Here is an 18,050-nt window from a genome sequence, read left to right as displayed (position 1 = left end):
TGGGTAAAAGCCTGGTGCAAACATTTTGCTCCTGAAGACTTCTTAAACCTTTGCCCATCCCTCTCTGAGAAGTGTTTAAACAAAGCCATGAGCCCATTAATGGAAGAGACAGAAAGTTCAAGGGATGAGGTTGGCCTGCCTAGCCTAGGGTCAAGAGCAGCAGTATTTAGACCTGGCTCAGTTTCACTCAGTGAAAGTGCTAGCTTATCCTTGTGGTCTCTCTCCATCATATTCTGATAGAAGTGACCAGGGAACAGTGACCAGAGTAGATAAACAGACAACTTCAAGTTGATGTCTCTCAGGCAGACTTCTGTTAATTTCTCCCATCCTTCAAGGGCCAAACCAAGTCCCAATTCCTCCAGGAGACCATTCTGACCATCCAGCCCTGCCTTATTCTCTACTCCTTTACATTCTCGTAGCACTTACCCTCAAAAACTCGCAATTTAACCTCTAATTACAAACTCTTGTTCACTGTTGGCGCATTCAACAAGCATTTAAAAAACATTTATTTAGCATCTACCAAGTGCAAAGAAAGCATTGTGCTGGGCTCTGGGAACACAGAGATTAACAAAAGGTGACGGGTCCTGTCCCCAAGAAGGTCCCATGTCATCTGACACCCTTGGGCCCTGCCCAGTACTTCTCAGGACAGTGTGGAGGGTACATAAGCACCCATTTATGAACACTTCAACATCCCCTGGAGTGATTCTGAAAGAGGCTGCCCAGTCAAAGTCCCTGGACAAGTGCCTGCATTTCACACACAGGGACAAGGAAGTCAGGGCAACCTGAAGAGTCTCAGTTTGGCACGTGGCTGCCTTGATTGTTTGCCTCCAAGTTCATCCACAGTCCCCAGGACAATGAAATGGAACCTTATTCTTCCCTAATGGCCAACTGCCTGAGAATGAGTGCTCGCTGGGTGCATGGGGGGAATAGGCTGAGGGGGTATGAGAAGCAAAGGCCACATCATCTCTACCTTTGATGGGAGTCTTATTATGCTACCTGGGGACCTAAGCCTAACACACAAAGAATCATGGCTTCATAGAAGGGTAGTGCTAGTGGGGACCTCAGAAATCACCTCAATCAGCAGTTCTTAAACTTTTTGGTCTAGGGACCCCTTTATATTCTTCAGAATTACTGAGAATCTCAACAAGCTTTTATTTATGCAGTTTATATCTGTTGATATCAATCATATTAGAAATTAATACTGATACATATTTTAAAAGTTTTATTAATTCATTTAAACAATTAGTTTAATACTTTTAATCATAATAAACAATAACAAGCCCAGTACATGTTTATATAAATAACATTTTATGAAAAATAACTATATTTTAAAAAAATAGTAAGAAGAGTAGTATTTAAAAAATTTATATATTTTTGCACATCTCTAATGTCTGGATTAATAGAAAACAGCTGGATTCTCATATCTGCTTCTGCATTTAATGTGTTGTGATATGTTGTTTTGGTTGAAGTCTATAAAGACAATCCAGCCTCACACAGATATGTAGTTGGAAAAGGGGGAAGTATTTGAATAGGCAAATAAAGTCTTAGAATTATTAGGAAAATAGTTTTAGCCTTGCAGGCCTCCTGAAAGGTTCTCAAGGATCTCCAGAGGTCCACGTACCACAATGAAAAACGATAATCTAAATGAAAAATTAGAAGAAAAAGTGCTGTGGAAGGAAATATGTAATCAAGTATCAGATTGGTACCACACACTAGAATGCTACAGACATTCCCAGAAGAGTACTCTGGGCTGAGAAAACAAGACTTTGTGATGGAGGGGGATCTTGACTTAGGCCTTAAAGACTGGGCAAAATCTGCATTGAACTGGTAAGAAGGCAAGAAGGTGAGATAACACAGGAGAAGTATGAGAGTATATTGGGAATGGCCAATTAGACTGAAAGGTCCATGCTAAGGAGTAGTGACATATAAGGGAATTGTGGAAACCACTTGAAAACCCTGGGAAAACCCAAATAGACAAAGCCCCTTGCACGCACTTTGACTGTTAGCAGTATTACTAAGACCCTGGCTGAGTGCTCCATGGTGATGGGCAGTGATGGCGCTGTTCATACAGCACTAAGATCCCAGACTAAACACAGATCCCGGCTGGAAGATGGAAGGATCACCTAATCCAATGTCTTCATTTGACAGATGAAGGACCCACATCCCAAAGAGAGGGAAGATCATAAGGAAGAAGAGACTGAGCTAGCCAATGGCCACTGGATGAGATCTCAAAACTGGTTGGGAGATGGAGAGACGTGTTTTTTTTTGCCCCAAAATAATGCTAAACTACCCACATCAGGGCACTAACTAAAGGGATAAACACTAAAACTGAGCAAAGAAAGGAAATACCGGCACATTTGTCTTTCCTTGGATCAGTACGGAGATCTGGCCACACTGAAAGGTGCTCTGTGCCTGGAAGCCAGGGACAGAGAGGTGACAGGTGTCTCGCAGAAGATGAGTAGTCTAAGGGTGATGACTTCTTCACCCAACAATGTCCACAAAACGCTTACTAAGAGCAAGACAGTAGGTGCTAGGTGCTAGGGGAGACACCAAGTATAAAGCATGGGTCATGTTCACATGGAGTTAACAGGCCAAGCTTGTGCAGGGGAAAGAGATCCAGAGCCCTGGGCTTGAATTCTGGTGCTGCCATTGCCCTAGCGGCATGACTTTGGGCAATTCATCTCTCTTCCTGGAGCCTCAGTTTCCTCCTCACAAAATGAGAATGATCCTTTTTATACTCCCCTCCTAGAGTTGTTATGAAAAAAGCACTTTGTACATTTTAAAGTGCCACAGAGACAAGCTATCGTATTGTGGAAATTGAGCAGCTGAGTCAGAGTGCTTTATACAGAGCCATGAATGGGGCTCAAAGTCTTGGGCATTGATATTAGCCACAGGAAAAGTGGTTAGCCACGGATAACACACACAGGAGAACTGGGGAGATAGATGGGTCTACTAACCACATGCATTTGGAAAAGTGCCACAGAGATGTTCCCCAAATGGAGAACAGCAAGGTGGCTCTTTCCTATTTTTTCTCCAGTCTCTACCACTGGCTTCCATGACATTACAGAGGGAGAGCCTGGGCTAATTCTAGAATACTCAGGACCTTTTGTGTGAAGTATCGGCTTGTATCAGTAACAGGATAAAAGCAAGACAGTCTTCTCTGCCAACCCCTGGAAAGGTAGGTGGGGCGAGCCAGAGGATGGGAGTGGCAAAATCAAGATAGTGAATTCTAGTTAGCTGGGCTGGTCCTGAACTCTGCTAGCCATTGATAAGAGAGCAAGGCTATAGGAGATCTGGAGTTTCCTGTGTTATCCTGAAACTCCCATTAGCGAGGAGTTAGAGACTGTAACCTCCTCCGGCCACTCCCCTCTTCCCCTGGTAAAACAACTGCAAAAACAGGATATGAGGCCCTAGTCTCTCATCAGGTCCCATCGTTTCACAAAGACACCTGATCAGGGATTAAACCTGGGAACCTGGATTGGTGCTTTGAGTTCCTTTTACCCTCAAGCACACCTGGGATAATACGCTTGAAATACAGGGCCTGATAATAAGGGGGGAGGTCCCTACAGATGCCATGAATGATCCAGCTGTCAGAGCTCACACAGTTCCCAAGCTCCAAGCCCATTATCTGAGCACACCTGCTATCTTTCAGGCCTTACTTCATGCTTCACTTAAATTTGGGGGTACTGAAATTTGGGGGTTCTTAAATTTCAAATGCAAAGTAATTCTATTCTGGAGCACAGGGTCATATCCACTTCCCTCCATTTTAATGGACAGTATTGCTTTTCTGCATAACAGGAAGGGGATACAACCATGTGTGTGTTCCTGGGGCAGTCCCTGGGCCAAAGAAGGGTTACTGAATACTTTTCTATTAGGAGGACAATGGGTACTTTTCGTTGTCTTCTTCCTGCAACAATGGCCTGCCTTCATTTTCCTTACCCCTAGAATAATGGAAGTTATTATTACAGTTAATTTGTGGCAACTTTCACACCTCCGGGCCATCTCAACACAGAAAGAACACACTTCCTCCTGACGGCTCTGAGTTTATAAGGGTTTTTCAGAGTTAGGGTGGAACAGTAGAATGGAACCCCAGGCAGGAAAGCTGGATTTGAATCCCACTTTTGCCACCAACTCTCCACATTACTTTAGGCAAGTAATTTCCTTTTCTGGGCTTCACTGTGCTCATCTGCAAAATGAGAGGTGCAGAACAAATAAAATGAGATAGTTGAAGGCACTGTGGTATATGAGAAAGAACACTGGGTTCGGGGTCAAGGGAACTCTGTTCCAGCTTGGCTCTGCTACTCACCAGCTAGGTTGATCTTGGCCCAGAGAGTTTCTAAGGACCTGGACTAGATGATGCGTAAGGTCCTTTCCAGCTCTAAATTTGTGATCTATATTAAGTCCAATACCTATGATTAGATGGTTTCTAAGATCCCCTCCAGCTCCATTATTCCATGACATCAGGAGCTGTTATCTGCTAAGTCCTATGTGTAAGGCCTGTGGATAAATTTTGGTTGGATGTAAATTTCAAACCCAAACAAATAAAATCAAGCAGATATTCCAAGCTTGTTAATGGTCTGGAGAAAGAAAACGCGGCCTAGTGCAAGTGGCCCCTGCCCACTGTACCACTTGCTCCTGTGACTTTAAAGCCAATGACTTCACCGCTGCTTATGATTCCTGGGGAACTGATGGGAAGTAGGAAAGGGAAAAGAGGCTGGTGTAAGTTTTTAAGTCGGCCATGATTTTACAGATTACAGGAAAGACAGAGCCAGAAAGGAGCACAAGGTGTGATGCGTCCCTAAGAACACCCTCTCCGAGCCACTCCCTTGCCCTAAAAGGATCATGGGGACTGCAGCGTAAAGGGGCCTTGGAGAGCATCTAGTCCAGGTCTTCTTAAACATTTTTTCACTTGTGACCCCTTCAGTGCTTCTTAAACTGTGGGCTGAGACCCCATATGGACAACTAGTCCAAAATGACTTTAGGGCCCAGGACACTCAAGAGATCTGCCTACACACAGAGGCAAGGAGAGCTGGAACTCAGACCCAGGCCTCCTGGCTCAGATTCAGGGCTCCGACTATTCTACAGCCTTACACGCAGCTCTGGGCCACAGGAGGGTCTCTGATGGGTGAGGCTCAACAAGCAGAAAAGGAATCAAAAGTCCTGGGCTAGAGACCCTCAATGCTGGGAGAATATTGTGAAGATCCCCTCTTTCCAGTGGCAACCATGTCACTGCCTTAGAATAGGTGCAGTGACACATACTGATTTTAATCCATCTCCCAGTGCACCTCTTTCCAAATAGATTTCTTGCATTAGAAAACATTTTCTCCTAAATAAATTAAACAAAAGAGAAGTTGCTCTTAGGTGAACAAAACTGACTTTGGTAATGGAGGAAAGGGAGAAGAGGGATAATTAAAATCCATGCATGACCTAATGATCCCATTCTCGTTAACGGTTTCTGACCAGCAATTAATAAACTTCTCCCTCTGAACTGTCAATGGAACAAAAATGACTCATCAAAGTTATTTCCTTTGTCGAAGTGGCTGAAAAGCCTGGATAGACCACAGTGTAGGAAGCAGGAGATGGAGAGGTAAAGGAAGGCTAAACCCTTTATCCCATGCCTTTCCACGTTCTTCAGCTGACGGCCCACAAAATCATCCCCACTCTCTCACAATCTTTAGTTTCTCCCTAAAATAGTAACAAAATTCATCTGGAAGTACAAAAGGTCAAGAATATTAAGGGAAGCAATGAAAAAAATATTAGGGAATGTGGTCTAGCAGTTCCAGATTTCAAACTATATTACAAAGCAGTAATCACCAAAAAAAAAAAAATCTGGAATTGGCCAGAAATAGAATGGTGGATCAGCGGAATAAATTAGACACACCAACATGCCTACGAACATACCCAAGTCTCTCCAATCCTTAAATAATCCTCTCTAGATCCTATCATTCCTTTTTTTTAAAAAAATATTTTTATCTCCTTAAATATTCCCCAACTACAAGTAAAAATTTTTTCACAACCATTTAAAATTTTTGAATTCCCTCCACCTCCCTGAGAAGGTAAACACTTTGATTTTGATTATACACTTGAGGTCATGCCAAACATATTTCCATATCAGTCATATTGTAAAAGAAAATGCAAATAAAATAAAACAATAAAAATAAAGTTTTTTAAAAAGTATGCTTCAATCTAAATTGAGAGTTCTCTCTCCCGAGGTGGATAGCATTTTTCTTTTTCTTAGGCAATTGGGGTTAAATGACTTGCCCAGGGTCACACAGCTAGTAAGTATCAAGTGTTTGGTCTGAGGTCGGATTTGAACTCAGACCCTCCTGACTTCTGGGCCGGTGCTCTATCCATTGTGCCACCTAGCTGCCCCATGGAAAGCATTTTTCATCATGGGTCCTTTGGAATTGTCCTGGATCATTGCCTTGATCAGAGTTGCTATGTCTTTCACAGCTGATCATCCTTACAATATTGCTGTTAATGTGTACAATGTTATTCTGGTTCTGCTCTCTTTACTTTGCATGAGTTTATATAAATCTTCCCAGGTTTTTCTGAAACCATCCTCCTCATATTTCTTACAGCTATTTACTATTCCGTCACAGTCATGTACCACAACTTGTTCAATCATTCCCCAATTGATGGGCAGCCCCTCGATTTCCAATTCTTTGACACCACAAAAAGAGCTACTTGCTATACATATTTTTTGTACAAATGGGTCCTTTTCACTCTTCTCTGATCTCTCTGGAATACAGACCTAGTAGTGGTATTGCTGAGTTAAAGGGTATGCACAGTTTTATAGCCCTTGGGACATAGTTCCAAACTGTTTTTCAGAATGGTTGGATCAGTTCACAACTTCACCAACAGTGCTTTAGTATTTCAATTTTTCCACATCCCCTCCAACATTTGTCATTTTCTTTTTCTATCACTATAGCCAATCTAATAGGTATGAAGGTGGTACCTCAGAGTTGTTTTAATTTGCATTTTTCTAATCAGTAATGATTTAGAATATTTTTCACATGACTTGATAGCTTTGATTTCTTCTTCTGAAAACTTTATATACTTTGGTCATTTATCAACTGGGGAATGGCTCTTTTTTTATACATTTGGATAAGTTTCTCATATATTTTAGAAATTAGGATTTTATCAGAGAAACTTGTTGCAAATTACCCCCTCCTGCCCAGTTTCCTGTTTTCCTTCTAACTTTAGCTGCATTAGTTTTGTTTTGCAAAAGCCTTTTAATTTCATATAACCAAAATTATCTATTTCCTGTAATCTCTTCTATCTCTCTCTCATTTGGTCATAAACTCTTTCCTTATCCATAGATCTGACATGTATATTTTCCCATGCTCCCCTGATTTATTTATGAAGGTACCCTTTAGATTAAAATTATTTATCCACTTTGACCTTATCTTGGTATATGGTGGGAGATGTTGGTCTATGCCTAGTTTCTGCTGAACTGCTTTCCAGTTTTCCCAGCAATTTTTGTCAATTGTTGAGTTCCCCTTAAACTTAGATCTTTGGGTTTATCAAACACGAGGTATGTATGGTAATTTACTACTGTGTACTGTGTATCTAATTTATTCCACTGATCCACCATTCTATTTCTTGGCCAGTTTCAGATTTTTTTTTTTTGGTGATTACTGCTTTGTAATGTAGTTGGAAATCTGGAATTGCTACACCACATCCCCCAATATTTTTTTCATTGATTCCCTTGATAATCTTGACCTTTTGTACTTTCAGATAAATTTTGTTATTGTTTTTTCTAGCTCCATAAAATAATTATTTGGCAGTTTGATTGGTATGGCACTGAATAAGTAAATTAATTTAGGTAGAATTGTCATTTTTATTATATACGCTCAGCCTATTGGTGAGCAATTAATAGTTCTCCAATTGTTTAGATCTGTCTTTATTTGTGCAAAAAGTGTTTTTAAATTGTGTTCACATAGTCCCTAGGTTTGTCTTGGCAGGTAGACTTTTATTGCCAAAATACTTGGCAAGTATTTTTTATTATCTGCAGTTCTTTTGTTTGTTTTTGTTTTTTTGGTTTTGTTTTTTGGCAAGGCAATTGGGGTTAAGTGACTTGCCCAGGGTCACATAGCTAGTGTCAAGTGTCTGGTCTGAGGCCAGATTTGAATTCATGTTCAGGGCCAGTGCTCTATCCACTGCACCACTAGCTGCCCCTTTTCTTTTTTTAAATGAAATTAACCAATGGTTTTTTATTTTTTAAAATAAAACCAGCTCCTAGTTTTATTTATTAATTCTCTCTCTCTCTCTCTCTCCCCCAACACACACACACACACACACACTCACACACACACACACACACACACACACACACACACACTTTCAATTTGATTAATGTTTCTTTTGATTTTCAGGATTTCCATTTTAGTGTTTAATTGGGGATTTTAAATTTGTTCTTTTTCTAGTTTTTTCCTTTAGTTGTATGCCTAATTTATTAATCTGCTCTTTTTCTCTTTTGTTAATATACCCATTTGAAGATATAAAATTTCCCCTAAATTGGGAAATGCTTGGCTGCATCCCACAAATTTTGGAATGTTGTCTCATCGCTGTCATTCTCTTTAATGAAATTGATTTTTTCCATGATTTTTTCTTTGATCCATTCATTCTTTAGGATTAGATTATTTAGTTTCCAATTAACTTTTAATCTATGTTTCTATAGCCCTTTATTAAATGTAATTTTTATTGCATTATAGTCTGAAAAGAGTGCATTTAATATATCGGCTTTTCTGTATTTTGTTGTAAGATTATTATGCCTATGATCAATTTTTGTCAAGGTGCCATGTACAGCTGAGAAAAAGGTATACTCCTTTCTATTCCCATTCAGTTTTCTCCAGAGGTATATCATATCTAACTTTCCTAGATTCTATCAATCTCCTTCATTTCTTTCTTATTTATTTTATGGTTAGATTTATCTAGCTCTGAGAGGGGAAAGTTGAAGTCCCCCACTAGTATAGTTTTACTATCTATTTCCTCTTGTAATTCATTTAACTTTTCCTTTAAGAATGTGGATGCTGTGTCATTTGGTGCATATATGTTTAGTACTGATATCACTTCATTGTCTATGGTTCCTTTTTATCAAGAAGCAGCCTTTTTAATTACGTCTATTTTTTCTTTTATTTTCTTTTATTATTATTATTTTTTAGATCATGATTGCTACCCTGGCCTTTTTTGCTTCAACTGAAGTATAACAGATTCTGCTCCAGCCCCTTATTTTAACTTTGTGTGTGTCTCTCTGTTTTAAGCATGTTTCTTATAAAGAACATATTGTTAGTTTCTGGTTTCTCATCCATTATGCAATCTGCTTTGGTTTTATGGGTGAGTTCATCCCATTCATATTCACAGTTATGATTATTAACTGTTTGCTAACATTTCTCTCCAACCTATTTTCTTCTATTTATCCTTCTCTCTTTTTATCCTGTCCTTTCTCTAAAGTCTGTTTGCTTCTGGCCACTGCCTTCTTTTATCTGTCTTCCCTTTTATCACATCCCCACTTCTTATCTCCTTCATCCCATACTTCCCTATTGGGTAAGATATATTTCTATTACCAATTGAGTATCTTTATATATAATTTTCCTTTTTGGAATCAATTTAGATGTGATTGAGGTTCAAGTGTTGCCTCTTCCCCCATGATTTTCTCTTTCAATATAAAAGCTCTTCCCTGCACACCTCTTGCATGAGATAATTTCCCCCATTCTTCTTCTTCCTTCCCCTGTCTCCCAGGGCATCCTTTTTTTTCACCTTTTTTTTTTAACATCATGTAATGAAATTGACTCATACCCACACCTCCTATCTATGTAGAATCCTTCTAATTACCCTAATAATGATAAAGTTCTGGGGCAGCTAGATGGCACAGTGGATAGAACTCGAGCCTTGGAGTCAGGAGGACCTGAGTTCAAATCTGGCCTCAGACATTTGACTCTTACTAGCTGTGTGACCATGGGTAAGTCACTTAACCCTGATTGCCAAAGCAAAAAAGAGAGAGAGAGAGAGAGAGAGAGAGAGAGAGAGAGAGAGAGAGAGAGAGAGAGAGAGAGAGAGAGAGAGAGAGAGAGAGAGAGGAGGAGAGAGAGAGAGAGAGAGAGAGAGAGAGAGAGAGAGAGAGAGAGAGAGAGAGAGAGAGAGAGAGAGAGATAAAGTTCTTAAAAGAGATCGTTTTCCCATATAAAAAGGTACACAGTTTTACTTTATTGAGTTTCATGTGGTTTCTTTTTCATGTTTACCTTTTTGTGCTTCTCTTGAGTCTTGTGTCTAAAAGACAAATTTTCTATTCAGCTCTAGTCTTTTCTTTGGGAATGCTTGAAAGTCAGTCCTCTGTTTCATTAAATTTCCATTTTTTCCCCCTTGAAGGATTATACTCAGTTTTGCTGGGAAGGTTATTCTTGGTCATTATCCTGGCTCTTTTGCTTTCCATAATATAACATTCCAAACCCTCTGATCCTTTAACATGGTAGCCACTAAATCTTGTGTGATCCTGACTTTGGCTCCATGGTATTTGAATGGTTTCTTTCTTGCTGCTTGAAGTATTTTCTCTTTGAACTGGGAGTTCTGGAATTTGGCCAAAATATTTCTGGGAGTTTTCATTTTGGGATCACTTTCAGGTGGTGATTGGGAGATTCTTTCAATTTCTATTTTACCCTCTGATTCTAGGTTATCAAGACAGTTTTCCTCGATAATTTCTTGAAATGTCATGTCTAGGCTCTTTCTTTGATCATAGCTTTCATTTAATCCAATCATTCTTAGATTATCTCTTCTCAATCTATTTTCCAGGTAAGAAGTTTTTCTTAAGGGATATTTCACATTTTCTTCTATTTTTTTTCATTCTTTTGACTTTGCTTTATTGGACAAACACATCTCAGACAAGTCCCAAACAGAACTCATTATCTTTTCCTCTAAATACTCTCCTTTCCAAACTCTCTGTTACTGCTGGGGGCACCATCATCCTTCCAGTCACTCAGGTTTGTAACCTCAGTGTCCTCCTCGATTCCTCCCTTTCGCCCATCCCATATATTCAAATGGTTCACAAATATTGTCCTTTTCACCTCCAAAACATCTCTTACCCTTCCTCTCTACTCTTAAGGCCATCCACCTAATTCAGGCCCTCATTACCTCTCAAGTGGTTATTGTAATAGTTTCCAATTTGGCCTCCCTGCCTCAAGCGTCTGCCAACTCCAAGCCATTCCCCACACTTCAGCCAAAGTGATTTTCCAAAAGCGCAGCTCTGACCACATCATCACTCAAGGAACTCTAATGGGTCCTGATTACCTCTGGGAAGCTCCCCTGCCACTTGAAGACCTTTACAACCTGTCCCCTTTCAGCCTTTCCAGTGTTCTTGCAGAGTATTCTCCTTCACACGCTCTACTGGTCTAGCCATACTGACCTCCTTGTTGTTCCACTCACATGACATTCTGCCTTCTATCTCTGCCTGTGCATTGGCTGGCATGGCACCTCTTCCTCTGGAAATCTCTGGTTCCTTCTCAGACTCAGCTTCAGAGCCACCTTCTTTCTACATGAAACTTCTCTGGACCCCCCGGATGCTGATGTACTGTACTCCCTCCAAAAATTAACTTGTATTCTTTTTTTAGGTATTCTGTATCTACCTACATAGGTGCATAAAGTCTATCAGAATGTTAGAATGTAAGCTTCTTGAGGGCAGAGCCTTTTGCTTCTGCATCCCTAGCACCTAATATAGTGTCTGGCATGTAACACATGTTTCATGTATTCTTGTTGATAGACTGAAGACTAGAAGAAAGAATATTACCTCTATTCTCTCGTGGCAGAGTACGAGCACCAGGGGCTGACTGGCTCCTACGGCACGCAGGTTAAATTCTGGTTTGACCCAAGTCCCCCTTCCCATTTGATCCTACCTATAGCTGTGTTTTTTCTCACATCTTAGAATCATTGCTCATTCGCCACTTGCATCCCCCCTTTGCTTTCCTGCCCCTGTTCAGGAGAGTTGACATAGCTCTTTCCTGTCTCCTATCCCATCTTCTACCTCCTCCCCCACCCTCATCCCCACCCCACTTCTGGAATGAGAGAACAAGAGTTTCAACCTTGGCATCTCAATCAATAATAAACATTTATTAAACACTTATTATGTCAGGCACTTTATTAAGTGCTGGGGATACAAAAAGAGGCAAAAGACAGTCCCTGACCTCAAGGAATTCACAGTCTAATGAGGCAGACAACACACAAATGTATAAAAACAAGCTATATACAGGATAAATGGGAAATAATAACAGAGGGAAGCCACTAGAATTAAGAAGAGCTGGGAAAAGCTTCCTGTAGAAGACAGGATTTTAGATGGACTTGACGGAAGTCTGTGAAGCCAGTAGGTGACGATGAAGAGGGAGAGCATTCCAGGCACAGGGGACAGCAAGAAAAAATGCCTGGAGCTGAGAGATGGAGCATGTGATCTGAGAAGCAGCTGAGAGGCCAGTGCCACCTGACTGAAGAATAGGTGATGAGTAAGGAGTAAGAAGACTGGAAAGGTGAGCGAGTGAGTGAGTGAGTGAGTGAGTGAGTGCGTGTGTGTGTGTGTGTGTGTGTGTGTGTGTGTAGGTTACGTAAGTCTTTGAATGCTAAACAGAGGATTTTATATTTGATTCTGGAGGCAACAGGGAGCTGCTGGAGTTTACTGCATGGGGAAGGCTGACATAATAGTACCTAAGCTTTATGAAAATCACTTTGGTGGCTGAATGGAGGATGGACTGGAGTGGGGAGAGACTTGAGGCAGGCAGACCCACTGGCTGGCTATTGAAATCATTCAAACATCAGGTGATGAAGGCCTATACGTATCATGGTGGGGGCAGTGTCAGAGGAAAGAAGGAAGATGTATTTGGAAGGTGATAGCAACAGGTCTTGGCAATAGCTTGGATACAGGGGTGAGAGAGGACGAGAAGTTGAGGATGACACCTAGGCTGCCAGCCTGGGAGATGGGAGAATGGTGTTGCCCTAGACAGTAATAGGGAATTTAAGATGAAGAGAGGATTTAGGGGAAAGATAATGAGTTCTGTTGTGGACATGTTGAGTGTAAGCTGTCTACTGGACATGCAGTTCAAGATGTCAGAAGGGCAGGTGGAGAGGTAAGATTGGAGGAAAACAGATGTTAGGGCAGGATACGTAGATTTGAGAATATCAGCATGGAGTTGATAACTAAATCCATAGGAGCTGATGAAATCCCCAAGTAAAGTAGTATAAAGGGAGAAGAGAAGGAAGCCAAGATAGAGTCCTACAGGACACCCATGATAGTGGGCATGACCTAGATGGGGATCCAGCAAAGAAGTCTAAGGAGGAGGGGTCTGATCAGTAGGAAGAGAACAAGGAGAGAGTGGAATCCTGAAAAACCTAGAGAGAAGAAAGTATCAAGAAGAGGGTGATCAACAGTGTCAAAGGCTGCAGAGAGATCAAGAAGAATGAGGACTGAGATAAGGCCACTGGATTGGGCAATTAAGAGATCAATGGTAACTCTGGAGAGAACAGTTTCAGTGGAATGCTAAGATTGGAGCCAGATTGTAAGGAGTCAAGAAGATAGTGAGAGGAGAAAAAGTGGAGGCACCTATTGGAGTTGGCCTTTTCAAAGATTTTGCCAGAAAAGGGAGAAGAGATACAGGACAATAATTAGTGGGGACAGAAGGATCAAGTGAGTGTTTTTTGAGGATGGGAGAGACACGGGCATGTTTTGTACACAGTAGGGAATGAGTCAGTAGATAGGGATCAGTTGAAGATAAGTGATAGCATGGAGGTGACAGAGGAGACAATCTGTTGGAAGAGATGGAATGGAACAGGACTGCTAACCAAGGTTAGCCTTGGTAAGGAGTGAGGCAATTTCTTAGGGTGAGACAGGGGTGAAGGAGGACATAGTGAGTGAGAAAAGGCATCTAAGTGACATGAGATGAAGAAGGAGCCATTGGCCTCAACGGCATCTAACGTTGGGATGGTTTTTGACTCCTGGCTTAGATATTCACCTCTATGAAGTCTAGAAACTAGACCAAATGGCTTTTTGAGGCTCCAGCTCTGCAATCTTGTGACAAAAAAAGTTTGTTTTTAATCAGACTTGAATCATTCCAATTCCCAAAGACGCAAACCCCAGAATCATTGGGCAATGCCTCTGTGATACCCAATATAGCTTAGAGATCAGGAACAATGGTGGAGTATTACAAGAAAGAAATTGTCCTGGCCAGAACAGCTGGCAATCTAGCAGATGACTTACACAAAGAATGACAAACAGCCAACTAAAGGAAAAGAGAAAATGTCTGATGGCAGCACCACTTGAGACTGGCTGTCCCTGCCCTAGAAAAGGAAGTCATAATGCTCCTCATAATGCTTTTAGGGTACTCGAATTTGCAGCTCAGTTCAGACAATGAAAGGCATAACAGAGAAGAAATGATGACCTTGGGGACTCAGGACAAACACCAGCTGCCACCCTGACTTCTCTCTGGACTCTTGGGATTGCATGGCAACAGCAGAGCAACACTTAGAAGCACTGTCATAGCTACTTATGTCTCTTCTGAAGCTTGCATCGGGAGGCTCTGGCTGGGGAAACCCAAGGAGGCAGGGGCAGTTCCGGACGGACAACACTGTTCCCCACCCCCAGCCTAAACCCAGAGAAGGATGGGCTAATGTATCAAGTACCAAGTTTAATGTCCTTTACTTCACCCACCATGCGTGGAACTCCATTTCTGAAAGCAAAAGCCATTATGAGAGCCCAAGAGGGCTGGAGGGAGGCTGTCCACTTGGTCACTGTCTCTGACAGAGGGACGTAGAGAGGATGGAACTGTGAACCCCAATACGGAGGTGGAACGAAGGTGCTCTGGGACCACCCTGACTCCATTTCGCTTCAGGATTGTTGGAATCACAGGATCATAGATTTAGAAGTAGACGGCACTTTAGAGGTCATTGAATACAACCCCCTCGCTTGACAGGCAAGGAAGCTGGAGCACAGAAAGGTTACTTGTCTATGGTCATATGAGGAATAAATGGCAGGTCCGGGATTCAAACCCAAGCCTTCTGATTCCAAGCTGCCTGTGATTTCCACAACACCATGCTATGAGAAGTGGGGTAATGTGGCTTTCACATGCTTTTAGCTTAGAGTATAAGTAATCTGAGGACAAGCCACCATTTCAGGCAACTTTTGTTTTTCTCTATCCAGGGTCATGATGACTTAAAATGTCTGCCGGACGTAGACCCGTGCTACATATCACGCATTGTCAATGGTGGCTGCGCCATCTAAGTGCCAAGTCATTAGTAGGCTCATGGCAGTGGTCTTGTTACACAGTGGATGGTAGTCCTGTCTCAGTCTGGGGGGTCCGATACAACCCAGAATTCTTCCAAATGACAAGTAAAGCCAAAGTGGGAATCGTTTCTCACCATGACAACACTCCCACTTCAAGGTGTGGATGCTTTTCCCATCTTCCCCTCCCTGCTTCGTTCTCTGCGTCTCCACTACCCCATTTGATTAGCCTGCCTCGAGACCCCATCTCTCCTTAGTCTTGCCTCTCCTGGGATGATGCAACATGAGCAGCATTCACTCTCAGAAGTCATCGCCCGAGCCTTTGGGGCTTAACCCCCAGACCACGAAGGCGTTCTGGCCATCAGTAAGTGGCGACATGGGATATCTGGGCTCTAGATTCTGACTACAGAATGACCCAAGAAGTGGCAAAGTCTCAAAACAGCACTTGAATGTGAATGGCTACCAAGAGCATGGGATGTTAAGTGATTCTCATTCTCTTCTCGGTATGAAGAATGTAGATTTATTTCTGGACAAATTGCAGGAAAAGGGATGTGTGGAAGGAGGGAGGCCAGACTCCAGACTTGTTTTCCTTCTTCCAGTCTTCAAAACACATTTTTTAAATTAGGTGGTAAGAATACTAGATAATTTTTGTGGCACCAACATACTTTCTTTCAAGATATGATTTATATGTTTGGCCCACATTTTAAATGAGATGGTTATTGAGATAAATGGCTGTACTGAAGGTTGCAAAATGGTTTCCATTATGTAGCTGCTTATTTGGAGTTCCTTATAAAATTTTCTGAAAAAAAAATGCTCCTTTAAAGGTAGACACTTTCCATGCTTGGTCCCTACCTCAGAGCCTCTGAGGGTGGACATAGGAAGGGAGAACAGGGAGGGAATAGCTTAAATGTAAATCCACTTAGCACTTTGGAGGACTTTAAAAAAAACCAATAAAACACCTTACAGATTTCCTATTGAGAAACAAAATAATTCAAATGCAAATGACCTGGCTTCTCAGAACAGATAAATATTTCAATAAGCAAAATGCCTTTATTTATTACACTATGAACTTCATACTTCGCTACCATACCAGGTGATTTATATATGGTCTCTTTTTTCTGGGAGTATGCAGTTGTAGTATCACAGGATTTAGAGCTGGGAAGGACCCATAGTTCATCCAATCACACTCCCTTCATTTTATAAATGAGGGAACTGAGCACCCCTGAGGTAAAACCACTAGCCTCAAGTCATACGAGGTAAGTAGGAGAGTTGGGATTTGAACCCCAGTGTCTTCTGTCTCAAAATCCTTTTCCACGATGCCACACTACTGCTCAAAAGCATGAGAATGATGGCGCCAAAGATGCCTAGGGGAAACACAAACGGTTTTTTAGTGCTCTGATTCTCTTCTGCACAGAAATTCCTGGTGTGATGCCAAGCAGTTCACAGCTTCTTAGTGAATATGTGTCGATGAACTACTTAAGAACTTAGGGAGCTTAGGAACACAATTAACTGAAATATATGGAGAACAGAAGGTCCTGGTATGCTTAAAGTTTAATAATGATGAAAAAGCAATTGGTCCAGGGGAGCAAAATGGTGCCTTACAGGCTCTATTTCCATCCATACATCAAAATCACTTAAGATTCCTTGAAAGACAGAACAACTGAAATAACTGTCTGATCATAAACATCAGGAAATGCACACGATAGAGGGAGTCACCATGGTGATTGATGGAGGAGAACCAGAATCTGGGTTGATGAGAGATTCACTGTGCATGGTGAGGTCTTTCCTTTCAGATGCTACTGTTTGCCAATGATATTGTACTGATTGCCTCAAATCCCAGATGACTACAGAGCATACTGGAAAAGATCTGTAATCACTTACAGGAATTTGGCCTGATCATCTACATATGAAAGAAGTGGATAAAGAATGTCTATTGCCCAGATTTTAACATTCATCTGGATGGAAAATGTATACAGCACTTGTTATCAGTATGTCTATCTGGGACATACAGTATATAGCTAGACAACAGATTGGGCCCAGAGTGGAAAAGGACCAGAAGAGCAGACTAGATTGCCTTTAGGAAACTGCAAATGACCCCAGTCTTTCCAAGAAAGCAAAGGCCCATCATTTCAATACCAAAATTCTACTGGTGTTGTTATGTAGTAGTCAGACACAAAATATAACTTTCCAAAGAACTTAAAATGAAGTCTCCATAAAAGGTAATGGAGAGGTACATGATAGGTGTAAGCAAACTATAACATGTAACCAATGAGGAACTCTAAAGAACAGGAGTAAAAGGTGTCATCAAGAAATTATATGATACGAACAGGAGATGGTAAAGTGAGAGATGGTCAATGGGCAGGCAGAATGCTTACCTGGCTCTGTTCTCAGTGCTGGGAGAAGGGGAGGACCCTTGTGGTGGACTGATGGCAGGACATGAATAACAGTCATACAAAATGGGTAGGCCTGGAGAGTCTGTGATCTGCACTGTTGGAGAGGGAATTTCCAAACTGATGAAACACAGATCCATTTAAATATCTGAGTGTTTAGGAATCAGAATGCTGCTTCTTCCCTCTCCTGATTTTTCAAAAGCCCCTGCAATCTCCCATTTCTTCCAAGAAGCCTGCCCCAGCTAAGCCAAGCAAGAGCAGTAGGAAGTCCTTAATAAGACCCCCTCTTTACTCACCACCCCACTCACTGTACTCTGTTCAATTCACAGCTTCATGTTCACATCATGCCTTTCCCTGTTAGTGTTCAGGAAATCCTTGTCCTTCCCAAAGATCTCTTCACCATGCTG

At 41.5% G+C, this 18,050-nt stretch overlaps 1 protein-coding gene across 8 annotated transcripts in view; it reads right to left on the bottom strand.

The window, feature by feature from the left end:
* Window positions 1-18,050, bottom strand: part of ATG7 (autophagy related 7) — a 250,217-nt gene that overhangs the window by 13,328 nt on the left and 218,839 nt on the right. For 6 of the 8 annotated variants that reach the window (XM_078152206.1, XM_020981051.2, XM_020981050.2 and 3 more), the window contains 2 exons: window positions 17,629-17,740; window positions 16,284-16,617 (listed from right to left, as the gene is read on the bottom strand). The exons of 1 other annotated variant lie outside the window; for it this stretch is intronic. In XM_078152206.1, coding sequence (XP_078008332.1) covers window positions 16,496-16,617; window positions 17,629-17,740 — 234 coding nt within the window. In that variant the 3' untranslated portion in view covers window positions 16,284-16,495. Of the gene's footprint in view, window positions 1-16,283; window positions 16,618-17,628; window positions 17,741-18,050 lie in introns of those variants that run through there. One more of the 8 variants, XM_020981053.2, reaches the window with a different exon arrangement.

This window comes from Phascolarctos cinereus, unplaced genomic scaffold (genome assembly GCF_003287225.1).
Source record: "Phascolarctos cinereus isolate Bilbo 61053 unplaced genomic scaffold, phaCin_HiC Scaffold_4;HRSCAF=312, whole genome shotgun sequence".
Lineage (NCBI taxonomy): Eukaryota > Metazoa > Chordata > Mammalia > Diprotodontia > Phascolarctidae > Phascolarctos > Phascolarctos cinereus.
The sequence above is the reverse complement of the archived record's forward strand: the minus strand, read 5'-3'. Positions and strand labels throughout refer to the sequence as shown.